The sequence below is a fragment of the Apteryx mantelli genome, chromosome 3 (assembly GCF_036417845.1).
Source record: "Apteryx mantelli isolate bAptMan1 chromosome 3, bAptMan1.hap1, whole genome shotgun sequence".
Classification (NCBI taxonomy): Eukaryota; Metazoa; Chordata; class Aves; order Apterygiformes; family Apterygidae; genus Apteryx; species Apteryx mantelli.
In genome coordinates, this window is record NC_089980.1 from 128,529,140 (window position 1) to 128,550,765 (window position 21,626).

The 21,626-nt window shown below is 40.6% G+C and overlaps 1 protein-coding gene across 2 annotated transcripts; it reads right to left on the bottom strand.

Annotated features, from left to right (window-relative positions):
- Positions 1 to 3,087: 3,087 nt before the first annotated feature.
- Positions 3,088 to 20,027, bottom strand: MATN3 (matrilin 3). Of its 2 annotated transcripts, XM_067294328.1 has the most exons (9): positions 19,932 to 20,027; positions 17,524 to 18,093; positions 13,820 to 13,942; positions 13,286 to 13,408; positions 11,672 to 11,794; positions 9,766 to 9,888; positions 8,912 to 9,034; positions 5,508 to 5,615; positions 3,088 to 3,625 (listed from the first exon to the last, which is right to left on the bottom strand). In XM_067294328.1, the coding sequence occupies exons 1-9, from the start codon at positions 20,020 to 20,022 to the stop codon at positions 3,570 to 3,572; spliced, it is 1,440 nt and encodes a 479-aa protein (XP_067150429.1). In that variant the 5' UTR covers positions 20,023 to 20,027; the 3' UTR covers positions 3,088 to 3,569. The 2 variants fall into 2 exon arrangements, with proteins under 2 accessions (XP_067150429.1, XP_067150430.1); XM_067294329.1 differs by lacking the exon at positions 8,912 to 9,034.
- Between the last annotated feature and the right edge of the window lie 1,599 nt (positions 20,028 to 21,626).

Here is a 21,626-nt window from a genome sequence, read left to right on the forward strand (position 1 = left end):
TAACCGCCGCCGGAAGCTCCCGCCTTCGCTTCCGGGGAGCGGGAAAAGAAAGACAGGATTGGCGCCAGGCAGCGTCGAGCTCAGCCTCCCGAGGGGCGGGATCAGGTCTGGCCCCGCCCCGCCCCCACCTCGTGTGAGGGTCGCGCGGAAACCGTTAGGAGCCGTTAGGGCGGCGCGGCGCGGCGCGGCCTGGCGCTGAGGGTGCCCGGCCGTGAGCCCTCGGCGTTTGCGCCCCTCACAAGCTGGGCAGGGTCCTGTGCTTTCTCGATGCACCCTTAGCGTTACCACAGTCTTTAATTAACTGAGGTAACTGATTGATGCGGGCGAGGCAGCAGGTGTTTCACGCCGTTCTTGCACATTCACAAGATAGTGTTGTGCACTCAAACCCTCCAACTGACCTCAGTCAGTTATGCACGTACTGAGATTGTGAATACACAGATTCAATGGTTTAGAGAGGATAAGCAAACCCCTAGGAGAAAGTAGATCTTAGTTTTTGCTGCTTGATCCAATGAATGCTATTATCAAATTTCTGAACATTCATTAGTGCAGAGAGTAGCAGGGGGGAAGAATTAAAACTGGAATTGTGTCTGCACAAGTGGGTACAGAGGGCTGCAGGGGCAGCCTGACTCTGCAGCACTGAGCCCAGAAGGCAAATTAGCTTGGGCCCAGCTGCTAAATAAATATTTTCTGTGCCAAAGGTGTCTTTTGTAGCTGATCAACTCAAAAAATGAACATGGGAGACATACTTACACAAGACTGTGTCCTGTCTTCTGCATCCTGCTCTGACAACTTGCCTGCTTGATGCAGTAGGAATAGACCATCTGTCTCTCAGAATATGGCCCTCATTTTCATACTTCACAGTGCAGTTATCCACAATAGAAACACTGAAATAAAAGTAATTTGTTGCATGTCACACAGGAGGACCATGACAAAGTCAAGTAATTAAACCTGCATCTCACCAAGTTTATTGCCATACCTCTGTTCTCCAATAGGCTATCTGCAAGTGTAAAGAAACAGACCCAGCCACTGGTTATCATCACATCGTTTTACTGAAGGTACATCGACATGCAAAAATAAACAGCATTGAGATCCAATTTAGTAATTAATGTCAGTTTAGAAGCACATATCTAGGAAAGAACTATAAAGCAAAGCTGGCTGAACTCCTGTAAGCATCTTAGAACTGAATGGGATGGCTAATGGCAATTTAGAAAATTTTTAAATATAATAAATGTAATTAACAAATATCATCCAAAAAAAATCAAGTTTAGTTCTTTTTCATAGCAGTTCTCTGCATTAGCGTGGCCCAGTAATTAAACTATAGCTATACATTCCATAGCAATGAGTACAGTCTATATTTAGAATAAAAGTTCAGTCAGGTAAGCTCTGATGTTGATATGTCATGTTTTTAAGAAATCGTTTATATCACCTTGGAAGTTTGTCTGGTGCTCATAAACACAAAGCGGGACAAGATCATTGCCCAGAGGAATTGAATATAAATACTCTCATCTGTAACAAAACGGAGTTATGAATAGCAACACATTAAACAAAGTCTATCTAGCTGAAAGCTTGCAAGACAGATCTGGCCCCCAGGGCAATTTTCCACTATCATATAAAATTATACCTTTCATTTGACAACTGGCCTTAATATAAATGGGAGTAATGTAATCCATTCCTAATTGCCAAGAAGTTGAAAAGTCTCGTGTGAGATTAACAACTTGTTTATTCCTACAAATTACAACATCGCTGTGTATAATTTAAATGGATAATGGAGGCCAAGGCTTATACTTCTCGTCCTATAAATTCTTATATAATATGTGTGTTTAAGCAGCGGACATGAATGAAAGTAAAGCTCTAGCTAAAGATTCCTCCCTGAGTGACAGAAAAAATACAAATACACCACATTTTGAGGAAGCAGCTGTAGCACAGCTAAATAGTCACATGCTACCTTGAATTGAGTTAGAGCAAGTAATACCAGTGGGGACACATCACAACTAGCAACCACATACCAATCCAGCATTCTTGGAGGGTACAGAGCCTCATTTTTAGCCCTTGCTGAAGCTGTGCCCCGTTTTCTTTTTCTGTGCTATTTAGCATTACATTCCAACTTAACATTACTGTGTAGACATGTCTAAAGTCTCACTCAAATATATATACAATTCTTTATTCTATTTTACTTTGTGTATTTTAGAACAAAAGCATATGAAGAAATAGGATGAGACATACTGTTTTTGTCCTACTAAAAGATCTTAAGCTTTCCACTCTTATTTTGCTTATTCTTGCCACTAACTAGGAGAATCTCCATGACTGTCCAGCAGCATTTGTCCATACAGACCTGAATATTCTATACTCTCCAACTAATTTTCTTTGCAAAAGTTTGTATCTATCGTGCAGAGTATGATGACAGCATAGATGACATTATGTCCTTACCATACCAGCTGTGCATTTAACATTTTGTGTAATTGTACTGCCAAATTGTAAATTATAGTATTATGCGCTATACAAAATCATTTGGATTTTTCAGTTCTAAAAAAAATAACTGTTTTGACTTCCTCTCTCCTCAAATTTATTTTAAAATAGTTTCTAAAGCATTTGGGTGATTACACATGTGAGTATGCAAAATGGGTGGATTTTCTTTAACAATGGAATTTTGAAGTTGTCAGCTTGTGTCTTTTATCCTGCAAGCCTTACTGACAGAAGTAGTCCCGGTAATATCCTTAGAACAACAACAGAAGGGACTACTAACATAAGTAAATCTTGCAGGATAAAAACCTTAAGTTGGAGTAGGCCTTTCATCCCTTCCAGGTGTAGAACATTATTAATATTTTAAATTGCTATTAAACCTCCTACTTATACTAACAAGAATTTGTAAGTTTTAAAATACAAAGTATATACTGCTTAATACTTGATCAAACTGTTCTTTTTCCAACTGTGTGACTCAAGGACAGTTAGTTTTGTGGATTTCTTCCATTTGTGCCTCATTTACCTTTAACTGTTTTTGTTTCCTTGTTTTTATTAAACATTTTAATGTTAATTCATAACACACATACTTTATGTTACACACACACACAAAAGCTTCCAACACTAGTGTGCTGATCTTAACTTTATTTTATTAAAATAAGTTACAAGATCCCAAATGCCTCTCCCATTTGACAGACAGATGCTATAGGCAATTTTTTTTTACTTTGCCTTCCCCTTTCACAGTTTTATATGATGTGATATACTGTATGCACTCAAAAACAGTTTTTTCCTGTATTTACTTTTAAATAAAAGAATAAAAATACAGTTACTGCAGAAAAACAGTACCTACTGTACTATTTGTAGTACTGAGTGAAGTACAGCAGGTATAGATAGCTTTACAGTTACAGAGTGACTGTGCATGAAGACCCTCAGGGTCACAGTATTATTGAAACCATTGTCTTCCTGAAGTCTTCTTGAAGTCTTCTTGACATTTGCTCAATAATACCAAACCGACTGCTGTTTTGTAAGCTGTGCAATGAAATAAAGCTTGCCGAAGACAATAAAAATGAATGCTTCAGAAAGATCATTTTAAAATTAAGTAGAATGATAGCTCAGACAACCTGCTGTCTCTCTTGATATGCTTGCAACTTCTGAGACACTTCATCTAGTGATCTGTTGTTAAGGGCATTATAATAGATGCCTATGAAGTTTGGTTTATTTGTAATCTTTCTCATTATTGCATTTTAAACAAGTATCTCTTTTCTAGATAAGGTCAATAAATGCTTGAATAATGAAAGAGCAACTAGAGGTTTCAAAACATCTGAGAGATCTATCAAGCTCTGGCAACTTCCCAAATGATCTCAACAACCCCAGTTTCTTATAAGAAGTTGGATCATGTGACATTCAGAGCTGAGGAGCAGCAGGTGTTTGTATCTGCTTCATTTTCCAGCTTGTCTTGAAGGACACTAGGGCTACAAATTGCCCAGCAAGGAATAACTTTGAAAGAAAGAATTAGTTCTTTGTAATACAGTTTATTTCTAACTTGAAACCACCACATTTTCTTGCTCAATATTAGTGCTTTGGGGCAGAGACATTTCCTGTTCTCTGAAGGACATGCTACTATTGAGATGACATTACAGGTTTAATTATCTTGGCCTTCAGTTTTAATTACTTAGATTCCCTGGAATGACATATTAAAATCTCACAAAATCAGAGTATTCCTTTCACCTTTCCCAGGCAGAAAAACTGGATTCCAGGCACCCTGTAATAGAAGGATTTCCAATTAGACCTTATAAAAATGACTTGAATTTATTCAAGAACTGGGAATGTCTTATGTCATTGGCAGATGTTTTCACCTGGTTTTCAGAAACTTCAGTGAACTGAAAGATTCATTTATCTACATAAATAATGTATACCGTATAAAACTTACTCTCCTGCTTTGCTCCCTTCTTTAATTAATTCTAAATACCCAACTCTTCCTTTATTCTGATGCCTCAGGGATCATGATGACAACCACAAACATAGTACTCCCCTAAATTAATTCTTGTTTGAACGAGAGCGCCTTTTACAGAAAACAGTATGTAGCCTCAAAATAAAAGTTTCCAGTGATGAAAAATCTACCACAACCCTTGTGTAAATTGTCACAGTGCTCAACTACTCTCACTGTTAAGAATTGTACCTTCTTTTGAATCATATCTTGCCCAACTTTAACTTCCAATTATTAGTTCTTTACATGCCATCTGAGGATATTTATTACATCATTCAGGTCTGCTACTATACCACGGAATTCACCACTATAATTTTTTTTCCTCCCACATGTTTGTTAAATGTCTAATCCGGGTACCAACATTTCTCTTGACTGCCTACAGGAACCACACTGCAGTGAATGAAGCTAGCAAGTTCCAGTGCAGCATAACTTACACCCACCACCCTACACCTCAGATGTCCCATAACCCTGATCCTCACCCAGCGCATCCCCATTCAGCAACTTACCTTACAACTGTCTCATTCTATCAGTCACCTAATATATCCCAACAGCTGGATATTAATAGGCTAACAGATTATTACCAAAAAGAAAAACTATTATGAAAATTGTTTGGGACACTGCCTCTCTGTGGAGTTAGAAGGCAGAGAAATATCACAGCTGGTCAGACTGTTGTAATGGTGCCTCTGAAGGTGCCGTGGAAATTTTGGGGTATATGCCACCTACTAATAGGAGGGCTCAAAACTGAGCATTTGCTGCTACAGTAAAAGTCATCTGAAGAATTAAAAACAGAGCAATGCTTCATGTTCAGCGTAGCATACCTAATCTAGATGATGTGGGCATGTGCATTTTATCTGTACATCGATACTAAAACACTTCAAGGAAATGTGAAAACATTGTAATAGTATTTGCAACACACAAAATTTTGCTTCATAACATTTCCAAAATCACCAAGAAAATACTTCCTGTTGTGAGGTATGTTCCTTCCCTGACTTGTATCAAAACAGCTACCTCTAAAATGCCAGCAAACACATGAATACAGAGGATCATGTAAGAAAAAGGATATGTTTCGTGGACAGAGCTTCAAGGTGCGAGGTGACAGAGTCCTGTAATGCAGCTATAGCTTCACACTTACAGGTCTCTTCAGTTGTTACAAGGCTGCTTGTGGTAGCCCCTAAGAGAGAAAACAGCATTTAGAATATTTATGATATTTAGATCCCAGGAAAATCCGTGATTCTCCAAGGGGACTTGAACCCATCATGTGAGACTACAGTAGCCACTGGAATACAGGACAGTCGGGAAGGAGAGAGAGCACCCCTTGTTTCTTCCAGCTGATAGAGGCCAGCATGTAGCCAGAGTCACAAGTGTTATAGGTCCAGAAAAAGGACATGTGAGAGAGCTTGACTCTGAGGAGGAGGCAAAATCGGGAATTCCTAGCCTACCTTCCTAGAACCTCTGCACTTTTTAAATTAGACCATTACTAAGTAAAACATAGAAAGAGGCCTGGGTGCAGGGACCAGCCAGCCTCCCCTAGCTGCTCTAATCACCAGACTAGAGTGAATCTTCCTTTCACCTGTTCTCTCTCTCTCTCTCTCACTCTCATCCAGAATATCCAGCACCCTAGAAGTTAGGGTGCTTTCCTGGGAAGTAGAATGAGTGCCTTGAAATGCCTCAGACTGAGAAGAACCTGCAATCCAGGTCTCCATCTTGTGAGAAGTACTTTGATCATCAGACCATCCACACAGGAAGGGCACTGGTATCACTGTAACCAAAATCTATTAAATAAGTTGTATTCAAGATCATGACTAACTTTTGGAACTTATCTTGAGAAGAATCGAGCTTGCTCTCCTGTCAGACCTGTAACGTAATGGCATTTGGGGTATCATGGCAATGTCAAACATGGCGCTTCTGAGCGTGCATGAATGTCCAAAGTTAAGCCTTCAGGGAGTTTTTGAGACAAGCAAAGAGGCATCTAATGATTTTAGGCACATAAAGAGTTTGGTGGTGTCAAAAATTAGTCAGTCTGGATCAGTTTCTGAAATATAGGTGTAATTTAAGTGCTTAAATCTCAGTTTAGGAAGGAATTAAGACTGGTATTTACCACTTTATAAATAACACAAAAATGAAAGCAGGAGCACATATTAAATTTAAATATTAAGCAACAGAGTTTCAGCTAAATCACCAACAGATTTCACCTTACAAGTACTCTTGGTGTGTAACACTAGCAGTATGCATGTGTATGGAATATCATTCTTGATTCATTAAGAGGTGTGAACATAAGGCCACTCCAGTGTCACGTGAATACATATGGAAGAAACAACAATGTTCAAATAGGCCAAAATAAATTTAAAATCTAGTGGAAAGACACTACAGTAGTAATGGAAGGGCCAGCTGATACAACAGAGAAGTGATGAGTCTCTCAGGGAAGACAAAACAATCATTTTTGTACTTTGCAGTGATTCCAGTTAATCCATTTCTAGGTCTTGTGCTCAGTCTTCCAAGCCCACAGAGGTCCAGTGGCTCAGCTGTCCTCAAGAATTCCTTTTTCTCCACAGTCTGCCACAAAACTGTGGATGCTTACAGACAAAGGGCTCAGAGATACGATAATCTGACTATGGCATAACAATGTTTCAGGCATCAGCTGATGGTTAAGAGTTCCTAGCTACAACAAATGAAAGGCAACTTAACCTGACCTATTCCCTAAGGAAAGAGTTAAGGCAAGCTGAACCACATTATATTTGCTGCAGGCTAAAAACAACCATAGCAGCAGCTACTGAAACACAGCTACTACAGTGAGATTACTCTATATATCTGAGACCAGAGTAATAAGCTTTGAAAGGCAGAGCCTCCTTAAAAGAGGACCTACAATTATGAAATACCCTCTCAACAAGGTATCGAGAGGGATCACTTGTATGTAATATCTGTCTCTTCATACATGCCTTTTTACATTGCCTACAAAGGCAATGACAACAGATTATTCAATTATTTTTTCCAAATACATAAATGCATAGCTAATCAATGCTAAACAAATTATGTAAGCATTATAACAGTAACATAATAGAAACATTATACCTGGATACAATTTTTCTTTTTCTGAATTATTTTAGCTCCTCTCTTTATCATGCCATTAATATCTTCATTTTGCAAAGAAACTGACAGCTGCTTGAATTAAAGAAAAGGATTGAAATATATCCATTTCAAATGTTTGTTCCTTCAGTGTTTCACTGAAAAAAATCTATGAACAGATTCATTTCTAGTGCTGCAGAAACTCATTTGTCTTAGAGCCAATGTTGAAACTGGTGTCTCCTTGATTTCACTGAACTTGTATTTGTTCAGCTCCCTTCTTTGGAACATTCCACCGGCTTTATGGCCAACGTACAAAGAAGAACTATTCAAGATTCAGCTGGAGGAAGGCCAGTTCAAAATATCACACCAACATGGTTGGTTTCCAACTGACTGCCAGTGAAGTTTTCTTATTTGCCTTTAAAGTCTCCAGTGGCAGATACAGATCGTCCTTGGATTGCTTCTGTTTTAACCAAATTACTTTTCCATGTGGCAATCCTCCATGGGTACCCTGAAGTCTTCTGGAGTTTTTCAGTGAAACCTATAATCTTCCAGTATTTAATATTCATAAATCTTGAGCACACCTATTGTCAGTGGGATGGCCAACAAGTTGCACGAAATATGCTAGAGCTGTGTTTTTACACTGTATTTATGTTTAAGTATGTCTATACCTACAAGAAATTACTATTTTTTGCAGAATGATGTTTGGCTATATTTGCCTATTTTATACTTTGCTCTTACACAAGGCCCTTAGCAGCCTGATCTAATGCCAAAGTTATCCCTACTTTGAACAGGAGGTCAGACCAGGTACCCCTGAGGTCCCTTCCAACCTAATTTCTCCTATGATTCTACATTACAAAGGATGCAGAGGAACTATGAATAGTTTATACCATTCTTGTCCATGTGAAGCAAAAGCAACTGGCAAGTTCATGCCTGCCCTACTCACCTTGGAGGAGTGGAAGAGACCATAGGGGTTATCACTGCAATAACTCTTCTATCACCACTGCTGTTCCCCCCGCCCCACTATCATCTGTATGCTGCTATGCAACTGAGTTGCATGCCCCAGAGACAGACACCCTAGAAGCCAAACCTTACCAATCCCACTAATTATTACCACTTCATAAGGAAATGCAGATTATAACCGATTTCTTTTAAATACAGTGAAGTCCTTAAAAGTGTGGTGATAGGTAAGACTAAAGTCTAATTTTAAATATAAAAACTGCTATAACTAAACAAGAAGGATCAAACTAGTTCAAAACATTACTGAAAACAGGCAGAAAAGAATGAAGAGAGATTACACCTTCAAGGAGTTAGTGAGTTGACAGAAAGTTTTTCAAAGAGATTAGAAGGATTTAACACATTAAAGAGGGTACTTTAGTAAATATATTAAGAAAAAAAAATTATTACTTGAGCATGTTTTCTCATCTGGATTTAAGGTAAAGCCTTCATAGCAGTCACAGGTATAAGATCCGTCATTATGCACACAGACATGCTCACACTCATGCATCCCTGGTGCACATACATCAGTTCCTATGAAATACGTTTTGGAGAAACAGTTATCCCATAACACGCGTTTCTGAATACTTCACAAAAGCAATACTTTTCCATTTGGAAACCTGTACTACGTGTACTTTTATCAGGAACTACTGAGATATATAATTGACCTTGCCTTGGAGCAGTGAGATGAACCAACTGTCTTACTGAGACTTTTTCAGCCTTACTTTGTACAGTGTGTGCTCTTTCTGGCTGCAGCTGCCTAACCCTCTGAAGGGCCAGATCACCTCCAAAGACGAGCTAAGAAAAGTTTCCAGAACAGAGTAACTTTGCAGTAAGAATACTGGAAAGAAATGCTTTTAGAATGTAATTGTACATTGTTACTATAACACAGAGTCATTGACAAGCTAAAGTAACAAAGAGCAAAATGAAGTGCAGCCTGGAGGAGAGGACATCCAAGCTGTCTCCTGCATGGTGGTCTGCAGTTTGCGCTGTACTACAAAGTGTGTGGCTAACCCCTGCTCTTCTCTCTTCAATTATTTTATATATATACGTATATATAACTACTGTTGCAGATAAAGTACTGTATGTCTCTTTGCTGCTCAAAATGAAAGAGTGTGACAAGGAACTGTCTTATAACAGATAGAACGGCATGTGTAAGTTTCTCAGACAGATCCAATATATTAACCTGCTAATCAGAGCTATTTCAATATATTTACTTAGCTGAGGAGGGTACAGAGGGATAGGAAACAGCAGTCTGTTCTTACTTGAGCAAGTCTTCTTGTCTGGATTCAGGGTGTAGCCTTGATAGCAATCACAGGTATAGAATAGATCATCTCTCACACAGACCTGCTCACAGTCATGCCTTCCTGGTGCACACATGTCGACAGCTAAGAAAGGCATTTGAGAAGAGAAGAGTATTAATCACTCCCCAAACTTCAGGCTGTTTATTTGGATTTAGTAATTCACATTTGCAAACATTTCTTCATTTGGATTCCAGCCAGGACCATTTTATTGCACGCCAGCCATACAATGGCTGTTAGCCGTAGTAGGGTGTACAGAGTGTGTTCTTATCTGGCTATGAACACCACAAAGATGATAAGACTTTTGGAACACTGGCAATACTTTTTTTTCAGTCATAACAGATTGCAAAAGGAACTGAACTAGCAGTGACCCAGTTACAAAGTAATCATCCAAAAGAGTTTCAGAGAACAAATATCTGGATTTTAAGAGAGTGTTTGGCATTATTTCAACTCTAATTGCTTTGGATGAACCACTGTTTTATGGAGTAAAAAGACCATAAACAGAAGAGTATACATGGCTGCTAAAAAAAAAGAGACATGGCACCGACTGCCAGTTACAAAGTGGGTACTTTATGTGTGAAGCTGATGTTCTCTGCCAAATTTAACACGTCAGCTCCAAAAGGGCAAGCTGAGAAGAAGTTCCTATATTTGGATATCTTTGCAGTAAGGAGATTTAGTAAGGCACAAGCAATTGTAAAGAAAAGAGCCCTTCCTGGATCTAGGCTATTTTTATTACATCACAGAGACCTGGGTGGTTGACAAATCATTAGCAGCATACTGCAAAATGAGATTCAAAAGGAAAAAAGCAAGCATATTTGGAAAAATTATCTGAAATGTGAATATACAGGGGGGGAGTCAGTGCTATGAAATGAGATTTGGGATTGGACTCAGAAAGGGGGTGCCAAACTGAATTCATGTTCACTTATAGATGTTTATTGCCCCTGTATAATACCAGGTGAGAGTTAATCTTAGGAAAAGTATGTACCAAACCAGCTCCTAAAACAGCCAAGACTAAATGTTGAGGAGAGCTCTTTGCCTCTCAGAGGTATAAGACCTACAACTTAGTTGGAAAGATTTGCCTAGAAATCTCCTGGTATTGGAAGCCTAGGTTCAGCACTTTTTCACACAAAATATAGTAAGGAACAGGAATATGATGAAAGTGGAAAAAAGATGTTGTGTAAATAAATCATTGGTGAGACATACAAAGAGATGAAGAGTAAAGTTCAAATCCTAATTCACTGAAAATGCTATATCATACAAATTAATTTGTATGTACTGTATATTAGTATATACATCCTTAAATATCAGCTATGTCTATGCTCATATTCTCCACAAGAGACCAGCACTGGGAAGGAATATTTCTCTCCAGCCTCTGGAGCCCTAAGGCTGGAGTATTTTTTGTGGTCCAAACACATCCACAAGAAAATGCGATCACGTTCATCATGATACAAACTGTAATCAGTCTTCAGAGCACAGTCCTTGCTCTTCTTCATCTCATTCCCTTGTGCTGGTTTGCAACAGAGCTTCCTGACACAGATAGTACACATCACATATTCTCAACAAATACATTTTCCTTCTCTCTCAGGTGGATATGGCAATTCTTGCCCCATGTCTGTGAAAATACTGTGAAGTCCTGAGGAAAATGTCAAATGGTATTTTAACTATAGCAATTATAAGCTTCACACGACTGTAGAAGGGTCACACGTCTCAAATAGTTATTGGAAATGAAGAAAAAATTAAAGTTGTACTATGTTTTCAGGAGTTGTACGAAACTCTTGAGTAATTTCTCAGAAAAATAACATAAATTGACCTGATTAAAAAGAGTTACTTGTTTTTAGCTGAACACTGTATTTGCTTGATCAGGTCTTACCTGAGCAAGTCTTCCTATCTGCATTCAGAGTGTATCCTTCGTAACAGTCACAGCTGTAGGATCCATCATTACTCAAACAGACCTGTCCACAGTCATGCTTTCCAGGTGCACACATATCCATAGCTGGGATGAACCATGTTTTAGAGAAGACATCTATTAATCCTACCCAAACACTCTAGCATCTTAAATACTTCAGCATTTATACATAAAATTTAATTAGGATTCAAATTAGAATTCAACCAGTGCCCCATTACTATCATTATATTATGCTGCAGACAACTGAATTCAATTACTAATTATTTAACGAAGGAGGCAGATATCCGGACTCTAAGACAGTACTTCACTATGTTTCACATAGTCTGATTTTCAGCAGCAATTCTGACTGCCCCGAATAGCCTCACATAAAGTGAAGCTAAAACACCATACTGAGGACTAGCAGTAAACTGTAATGTGTTAGGGCAGAAGTTGTTGTCTCTTGCAATATCAGCAGTTAACTACAGCAAATCAAATTTAACTTCATAATTTCACCCGTGAGCTGAAGGCTGGCACAAAATGCCAGTTATGATATGTGCAAATGCTATTAAATGGACCAGAGTTATAAAGCCTAGTGAGAACAAAAAACAATGCAGAAGAACTAGGAGGTTATCTTCTCTCTTCAAAAATAAGAGTGAAAACTTCATTATGAAGAATACTGACATGCTCTCAAAGGGAGGGATGCACTTACCAGTCATAAAATAGTTACTCTATTCAGCTGTTCAAACCTTCTGGATTTATAGGAACAACACCAGAAAAGTATTTGGGGAAAAAGGTTTTGTAATTGGAATCACTTTTCAGGGTGACAATTCAAGAAGTAGTAAAGCAAGAAGCTGCTTCAGGTGGAAGACTGTGGTTGCTATATCATAGAGGTCTACACTGCTTAGGAGCAGAAGCAGCAAGCTGTATAAATGCAGCTGAGTTTTGACAGGGGAGATGGAGAGGACATGGGAAAATCATCAGATTTTAAGTCCTCTGTGGACTAGTGGCGCTCCTGCTCCAGCAACGGCTGCCCGACAGAAGGGCCGCGGGGGAGAAGCCACCGTAAGGAAGGTGTGAAGCACTGGGCCCACAGCCAAAGTGGTCTGCGGGGAGCATTGCCCTGAGGCACTGCACGCCATTGGGCCTTGAGGCTACCTGCGTCTCCCTGGGGGCCAATCAGAACTCAGTTCTCTTGACGCTGGCTGCCCAATCCAGAAGTTGGCAGGCTCTGATTGGTCAAGCAGTGTTCCTGACTGGGTCCTGGGACGAGGGGGAGGCAGTGCTGGTGGGCATCTCTGGCTTGGGTTCATCCTTTCCCAGGGCTTAGTGGTAATTCTAAAATACTGTGAAGACCGTAAAATGGCAGGTAGGTGCCAAACTGCATTTTTTAATCAACGCATTTAAACAAAAACTTTGTTTTTTTAAAATGAGATGTCTCAAACTGTTATTGAAAACAAGGAGAAAGGCTACAGATGAATTCCTATTTTAAGAGCTGATGTCTGCAAGCAGTTTTTCAATCACATACAATGAAGGTAACTCAAAAAGAATGTGTCCATGTCTCCATGAAATTTGTATGTTAAAGTAGCTTTTAGTTCTTACCTGAGCAAGTCTTCTTATCTGGATTCAGGGTGTAGCCTTCATAGCATTCACAGCTATAGGATCCGTTGTTACTCACGCAGACCTGATCACACTCATGCCTTCCAGGTGCACACATGTCTACAGCTGTGAAAGGCATGTAAAAGAAACAGTTTGTTGTTAATAAAAAATATTTTTGGATGGAGTGGATGTTCATGTTTACAAATATATTGCCATTTGGAATCAACCCAGAAATAGCGATATAAGGAACTAGAATAAGTGGTAGGAGAAAATATCTATACAGTGTCATCTGAAAACTTTGTTTTGGCATCCAGCCCTAATGAATGGTGCTCCTGTGGTCATAACAGAGAGGACATTGATGAAATCAAACTGCTACTCACCACTACTTGTGGCAAACTTAGAAGATTTATTAATGAGATACAGATGCTCACTGTTTCAACAGAAGCACACAAATAGCTTCTCAAATCTTATTACCTTGTTAAAAAGAGATCTTTTTTCTACCTGAGTACATGTACTGAAGGAGTACTAGATCCTTACCCGAGCAAGTTCTCTTATCTGGATTCAGCGTGTAGCCTTCATAGCAATCACAAACGTAGGATCCGCCACTACTCACACAGACCTGTTCACAGTCATGGGTCCCAAGTGTGCACATGTTCACAGCTACAAAGGGCATTTACAGAAAAAGCATTTCAGTCATCCCAAAGCAAAGAAACATTCATTAATATTTTATGGTTACAAAACTCCTTCACATCTTGCACTGCTTGTTGGATTAGCAGCAGTAAATTGCAGTGCTGTGTCCCTGTCACAAAAGTTACTGGCAGCTTTGGTATCATTTGTGTAGCCAGAACAAAGAGGTCAACCACCACCTTGAAATAACTGCACCGAGGTAAGTCAGTGCCTGAGGTGGCAGAAAGACAAAATTAATCTGCAAAAGGAGTGCAACAGGGAGAGAGAGAGATTTTAAGCATTTACGTTTCACTGGAGACGCAAACTCAGCACTGGGAAGACCCCTCTGGATTACTGTATCAAATCCCCTTCCATTACTAGCAAAGGTTAAATAATCCCATTCACAAACGTATCAGTTGCTATCTGCCAGCTAACAAACTTTTGCTCTCTGACAAATGACCTGATTTATGAATTTCTGTTGCCTTGGAAAAAACACTCTCTCATGTAAACTGAAATGTTACAGAAAGCACAAAAAAACCACAAAAAACAAAAGTAAATTGCAATAGAAAGAGCATCAAGACTAGGAGGAACATAAAAATAATACTAGGATATAACACATTATCTTCCCAGGGGTAAAAAGAGTGTCTGTGTACCAATGGTTCAGAAGATGTAGCAGCCTGCAAAGAGACCAGCCAGTGCAAACTCGCATGTTAGAGCTGCAGTTGCCCAGCTCCGTCATGTTTAAATAGTCAGCTCCAAAGTGCATATGGAGGAAAGTTCCTGCAGCAGGGTAGCTTTACAGGCACGTGAACCTCCTAATTGAGAGAGAGTGCAGAAATATTGCCCAAACCTAGAGAACTGAAAAACTAAAACTGCAAAATGAGATTAAATTTTAAGGGACAAGTTAATTTGCCAGGGGACAGTAAGGTTATCTCATCGGATTGCGAAAACTGAGAAAACAGTGATAAGAAAAGCAATGTGATTGATGGCATCTGGATACGTCTGTTGCAACAGGGCTGACAAAATGACCGTTACAATGCTGGGCTGTCTCTGCAATACAGTACGTGCGCTGTCTTTTTCTTCTGAGATGGTCTAACTACACAACTAACATTGTGTGTACTAATGTGTAAACCTCTCACCAATGTTTCCTCAAACTGTATTTAGCTTTGGAGTCTGCTGTTTCTGTACATCACCTCAAGACACACCTACTTTTCTCCACTGACCATAAAGAAACCTAGATACTAGCCAGACTTAGATAATTTTTAAATGGCAAAATTTGGATTAGAGGAAAAAGGGAGGAGGGAAGAGGGAAGATGAGGAAAAATGGAAAGACAGGCCCATTGAGTCATTACCTGAGATTTTACTAAAATGAGTGGTAACAGTGTGGATATGGACTACTGGTAAAATCAACCTCCAAAGCCGTATTGGCAAGATAAGCGAGAAACAAGAGCACTTGAATTTTCTCATCTATTTCTGAATGCAAGGCAACATTTCCTATTTTCTAAAATGTGGAAGATTTAGATGTCCTCTAATAAGGCTGACAGAAAACATGTCTTCTCTTTGTATTGGCAGTAAAAAGCTCAAACCAAGCCAGTGTCTTTTCACTGTTACACCCTAGGGAATAACAGAATTCATCTCAATGACTTATGAACAAAATCTATGGATTATATTTTCAAGCAGAGCTGGGAAGCTGAAATTCATATGGTCACATTTTTTGTGGTAGGAAAGTCAAGCTTCCACTGACTTTGACAGCAGTTCAAGGCCAAGATTTTCCATCTCCAGGATGTTCTCACTTTGAATGATGCTCTCGATGCACCAACAGCTTGATCCTAGCCAACTATTTTGCCCCTGAACATTGGTTTTCCTGTTTTCAGTTCACCCCACAAACAAATTTATTTGGCTTGGCCAACGCAAAGAAAATCCTATCTGTCACTGGTGAGTCACTGGTCACTCTCTGACCAAGCAGCAGTCTGGACCTGGAGAGGACCCAATTTACCCCCTGTCTTACAAGACCCTCTTAAATCCATTTGGTTTGTAAGAACCTTTTGTAAATTATTCTGTTTCACCTCTAGTTTTAATCCTAGGGATGGAGTCTGGCTAGTAGCATGCAGAAAACTCAGAGCTACACTGGAATTATATATGTTTCAGCTCTCTTTGGTTTATCCTCCAGCTTAGAGGGAGCACAATTCTTATGGTTAGGCACAAAAACTTTACTCTTAAGAATGAGCGATTTTTCTTTGGTGCTGTAAAAGGACTTGCTTTGGCTAGAATATAAGTGGAAAATTTAGTGCTATTTTCATAGTACACATACCTGTCCAGCTAGGTGGGGACTTGTACCCGCTTCAAGATACCAGAGAGAGAATGTGGTCACATCAATTAACACAACATGATGTCAAGCCAAACCTCAAGACATTTCCTATGTTAATTATTGGGCAAAGTGTCCTGTCTACAGATGGTCCTACATGTTTATTTCATACCTAGAAAAAGAAGTCTATTCACTCTAAACATATTATTCACTCTAAACATATTCAAAAGGTATGGTGGTAATTTTCAGTAAGGCACTGAAATAACTAAGTAAAATATTCTCACCAACCACGTTCCCAAGGCAATGGCTATTACTTTAATTCTCTCGTAATGCTTTTTACACCTTATTTTACCCATTAATTCCTGGAGACTTGTTTTACAAGTCATTTTGTTAGAAATTTACTAGGAAAATCTACTTTATGCAAGTTTTTTAACTGTCTAGAAATCATCGTTTGATTTTCTGTTGGTATGGCTGTGGCATAGCTCTCTACAGGCAACTCTAAATACTCCAGGTACACTATGCTTTTTTTGTAAATGACAATAATATCCTACACGGGCTTAGCATCGTTAGTAGAGTTCTCACCCAAACCATTGCCATGCAGCATATTTTCAAGTCCAGCACTCAAAGAGCTAAGCTAGTTTGACCCAGCCCTTAAGAGCTGCAGATACAGTTCCTTGCCAAAATCAAGTCACAGAGAAACACAGGAAAAGGTGACACTCTGGCACACTGAAATGGCACAGCAATGGCTGCAGAGTGAAAGCCCATCCCAAGATACCATGCAGTTGTGTCCTGACACTTTTTCCTGCATCAAATTTCTCCAGCCAGTGTGGTAACTCACGTGCCACAGTGATTTTCCTGACTCTAGGTCTGCAAGGAGCCCTTCAGCACCATGCTCCCACCCTTCTTCCTTCCTAGCTAGACAGGAAAATAACTGAGCAATGTGCTCTCCCCGAAAGTCAGTATGTGTACGTAGGTGAATCCCAGACAGACTGCAGTGCCTTCTCCTGCACCAAGTAGTACCTGACTGCACAAGGAGATCCACTAAAATCAGTTCTGTTACTCATATGGTAAGATTACTATTCAAAAGGAATGGTCATTACTTGGCCTTCACTGAATAAAAGGTTTGATTTCATTGCCCAACTGATGGCAAAGGAAATATTTAAATGTGATGCATAACACTTCTCAAAAAGAAAAACTTCTTTCTTATGGAGTGGACCCACAGCAGGAGCCAAAAGAGCATTACACTGCCCTCTTGGAATTACCATCTTACCACAGAAAGTCTCTCTGAATTTGGATGTCAGCTTTTCAATCACACCATAGGTCTCCACATAAAAGACGTGTTCATCCAGTGGCTCACTGGCCATCATCCTCAGGGACTGCATGTCTGCCCGGTCCACCCCAACGGCATAGATCTCAATGCCAGCTGCCTGGGCGCTTGCTGCCACATCTTGAACCTGGTCTTGTGGCCGTCCATCTGTCACAATAATGACCACCTTGGGGATATTGAAGTTTGCTGGCCGGGTACCCATTTCCTCAGTGAAGACTTCATCCATGGCAGTTTGGATGGCAAGGCCAGTCATCGTGCCAGCAGACAAAGGTTCGATGTGAGATATAGCCTCCTTCATAGAGGCTTTATCAAAGTAGGTCCGGAGGGGAAACTCTACCTTGACAGTGCTGGCATAATTCATGACTGCCACACGGGTTGCTCTTTCACCAACATCTAGAGTATCAATCATTTTTGATAGGAAGATTTTCACTTTCTCAAACTCTTCAGTTCGGACACTACGGGAACTGTCTATGATGAACACAAGGTCTAGAGGCAGGTTCTTGCAAGTAGCATCTGTAAAGAAGGAAGGAAAACACTTCAATCATCTCCTACACAGAACCAGAACTCTCACCAGAGCTGTGAGAGTTGTAAGCTGTGAGACTACTCCTACCAGATAAATACAAGTACCCTTGATTTACTAGGAAGAGGCTTAAAATAATGGTGAGCAACACATTAGAAAATCTAAAATATTAATTTAGACAACACTTGTAAGCATTAAAAAATAGATCCACATTTGAGCCCACAAAATGTCTAAGTATCCATGAAACAACGGGTTGTAGTTCACATGTAACACCCTACACAACAGTGTAGCAATGATATATAAATGTGCTTTTTTTTTCTTTTTATAAAGATAAAGCCTGAATTCCATTTTTGCTAAGCCACAGAAATCAAGTGAGAAAGTACTATTAATAGTAACAACATAGCAGATTGATGATTAGGAATCACTTCTTGTTTGTAATTCACAATCCAAAGAACACAACAAGAAGATATAAAAGCCAACATGACCAAAATGCAGATGATATTGTGATAAATGCTTCCTTAGAAGTTGTCACTGTTTTAAAGCTTCTACAGCAGAGAAAAAATGGAACACATCTTTTATGAAGTAATTTTAATATATAAAAATGAACAAATATTTACACACATTCCCAAATACTAAAACTCCTCACTGACATAGAAATCTAGACTGATGAAAAGGAAAGCAAAAAAGCTGTAGCTCAGATGCAGAACAAGCATCACTTCTTCTAGGAATATAAAAAGAAACAAAACAGCAACATTAACCAGCCTAAGCTACATGCTCCATCGCGATATCCTGATCTGCCCTTGATGCAACCATGAATTTAGTTTATGCCATTACACTATAATTTGTACTACTGATTTAAAAAACAACAGACAAACCAAAACCAGTATTTCTGCAAAAGAGACATTCCTGCTCAACAGTGCATTACATAGCAAAATGTCAAGTGTTCAGTTTGGACATACTGCCTAAACTTGGGATCCATGCAGACCTCTCCCAGCTACTATAGAATTGACTTCTATTATTCCAATTCATTAAAAAAAAAAAATTTTTTTGATTTTTCTTCACAAGTCTCTTTAAAGTAGAGGTGAAAACAACACTTGTTTTCAGTGCATTAAAGAACGTATGTTACAAGTAAAAAGGGAGAAAAGAAGCAAGCTGCCTGGATGCAGCTTACTTGATCAGGAACCATGCAGTAGCATTTTTTGTTTGCTTGTTTTCTTGCATTGAGACAGGTGAATCAACTACATGAATCTAGGATCCCATCCAGGTGTATTGTATATAATTCTACATGCATCCTATAATACAGGTTTTGCATAAGGATTTAGAAGAATGGTTTTGTGCCCCTTGGAAAGTTGACAAAATAAGAAGAAATGTTTGTGCATGCAAGTATAGCTCAAGACATGAAAGAAAAAGACAGTGTCTCTCCTACAAAACAAGACCCCATTCAAGATGCGTAGGCAGAATTGTTTTCTAGATTAGGAGTTACTGCTGGAAAAATCAAAGCTGCTGAACATCCTGGTCCTCCAGTGAATCTGAAAGAGAAAGCTTTGAAAACTACACACTAGGAGAGAAGTTATGCAGAATCAAGAGATTAGTAAGACGAGCTTTGCAAGAAAAAGCAGCTGGCACTTGTGCCCGCAAGCCGATGTCCTCGGGCCGCAACCTCTCGGCGACCGCCCGTAGCACTAAGCGCGGAGGCATCCTAAGGGAGGCCGTGGCGGGGAGCCGGCAGCGGAGAGGCCCCCCCCGGCCGGGCCGGGCCGGGCCGGGCCGAGCCGAGCCGAGCCGAGCCGCCCCGGCGCACCCGGGGCCCCGCTCCGCCGCGCTCCGGTACCTGCGGCGGCCCGGCGCGCCGGGGAGCCCCGCGCCGCGGGCAGCAGCAGCAGCGCCAGGCAGCAGCAGAGGATGCCGAGCTGCCGCCGCATGGTGCCGCCCGCCGCCCCGCCGCCGCCGCCGCCGCCTTTAAAGCTGCCGGCCGCGGCGGCACGGGCGGAGGAGGCGGCGCCGGGGCGGCCGGGGGTCGGGCCCTGCGTCCCTCCCGGGCGCCCGGCCCCCCTGCGGGGGCAGCGGGAAGGGCTAGAGCACCGCTGCAGGGACTCGCTGCCCTGCAAGCGCAGGGCTCAAAATTCACGGCAGAGGGAGTTAACACGCGAACTCATGCTTTCTCTCCGGTTGAAATAATTTCAAATAGCTCGCGATCTTCAGCCTTCTAGTCTCAAGCAAGTGTCAGGCTCAGGCCCCAGAGCAGAAGCGCAAAGAAGGGGCACGAAAGTTCACAGCACAATCAAGCTCAGTCCTTCCACTGCTTGCAAGTCCAGCCTAAGTTATTTTACTTACCTGGTTCCTAGCACTGGAAATCCTACCAGTTCCTGGAGGAAGCTCCAGCAAGCTTTAACTGAAAACATGGCTTGAAACACAAATCCACTATGAGGTTCAGGGCAATCCTTCTGAACGCACCTGGGCTGGATCATCTCTTCTCCCTTCCCCTCTGTCAGGAGGGGGAAGCGCTGATTTAGAACAGAAGCAAAACAACCCCCAGAAGTATAGTCTCACAGGCAGGTATTTATTCCATCATTCACTGCAGCAAGTACTATCCAGACTGCACATTAAAAAAGGTAATTGTACCATTTGCAAAGCCTTAGAACTAAAGCAGGGAAGATGGAATAACGTTATTCACATAGAGGAACTCTACACAACAGGGCCCAGTGGAGTTCAATGGCTTTAAGCTCCCAGAAGGAGCTGCAGCTCTGCTTGAGCCACAGTGCACCCAAAAGGTTCAAGCAATGCCTATAGCTGCCAGTGACTGCACACCCATACACTCACCCACCCACAGTTTGGGAAGTCTCAACACCCACCCCTTGACTGAAGTGCTCTGCTCAAATCCAACTATTTCGATTAAAGTTTATTATACCCACTCATGGTCAGATAGCTAATGAATTACCAGATTTTTGGCTTTATTCTCTAACGCCTTCTGATTCTTCTCAATGTTAGATAGATCTAGGCCAGAGTGGATATACCCTAATGATCAGTTTTAAGTATTACATAATTCCAGAGTTGTTTCAGCTGTGTGACTTATTGGACCACTTTGATTTCATGTATTATTTCAGCTCCCCACAAGAAGCTGTATATTTTAGCAGAGTTTTTGCCAGCATCTAAGTGCTCCTCTTTTCTAGTCTCTTTTGGAGTGCAGATCGACACAGTCCCTCACAACTCTGTAGCTGCCCTCAGCTCCTAAGATGACTGTGCAAGCACTGTAACTGGGAACAGCAGGATGCTGCAAGAACAGTTACAGGACATTCTTGCACTCTGCAGCTTAAGCTGTGCTTGCAGACTGCATCTCAGATAAAAACTAAAGGAGGAAAAAGCTATTACTGATACTGGGTAATGATACAAGGCATTTTTAACATGTCAGAGGGACAGGAAGAAGGTACATACTTCAGCAGACCGGAATTCTCTAAGAACCTGTATGCTGTAGCAATTTAAACTATGGAGAGGGGAAAAAAAAAAAAAAAGATTTGATCACATATCC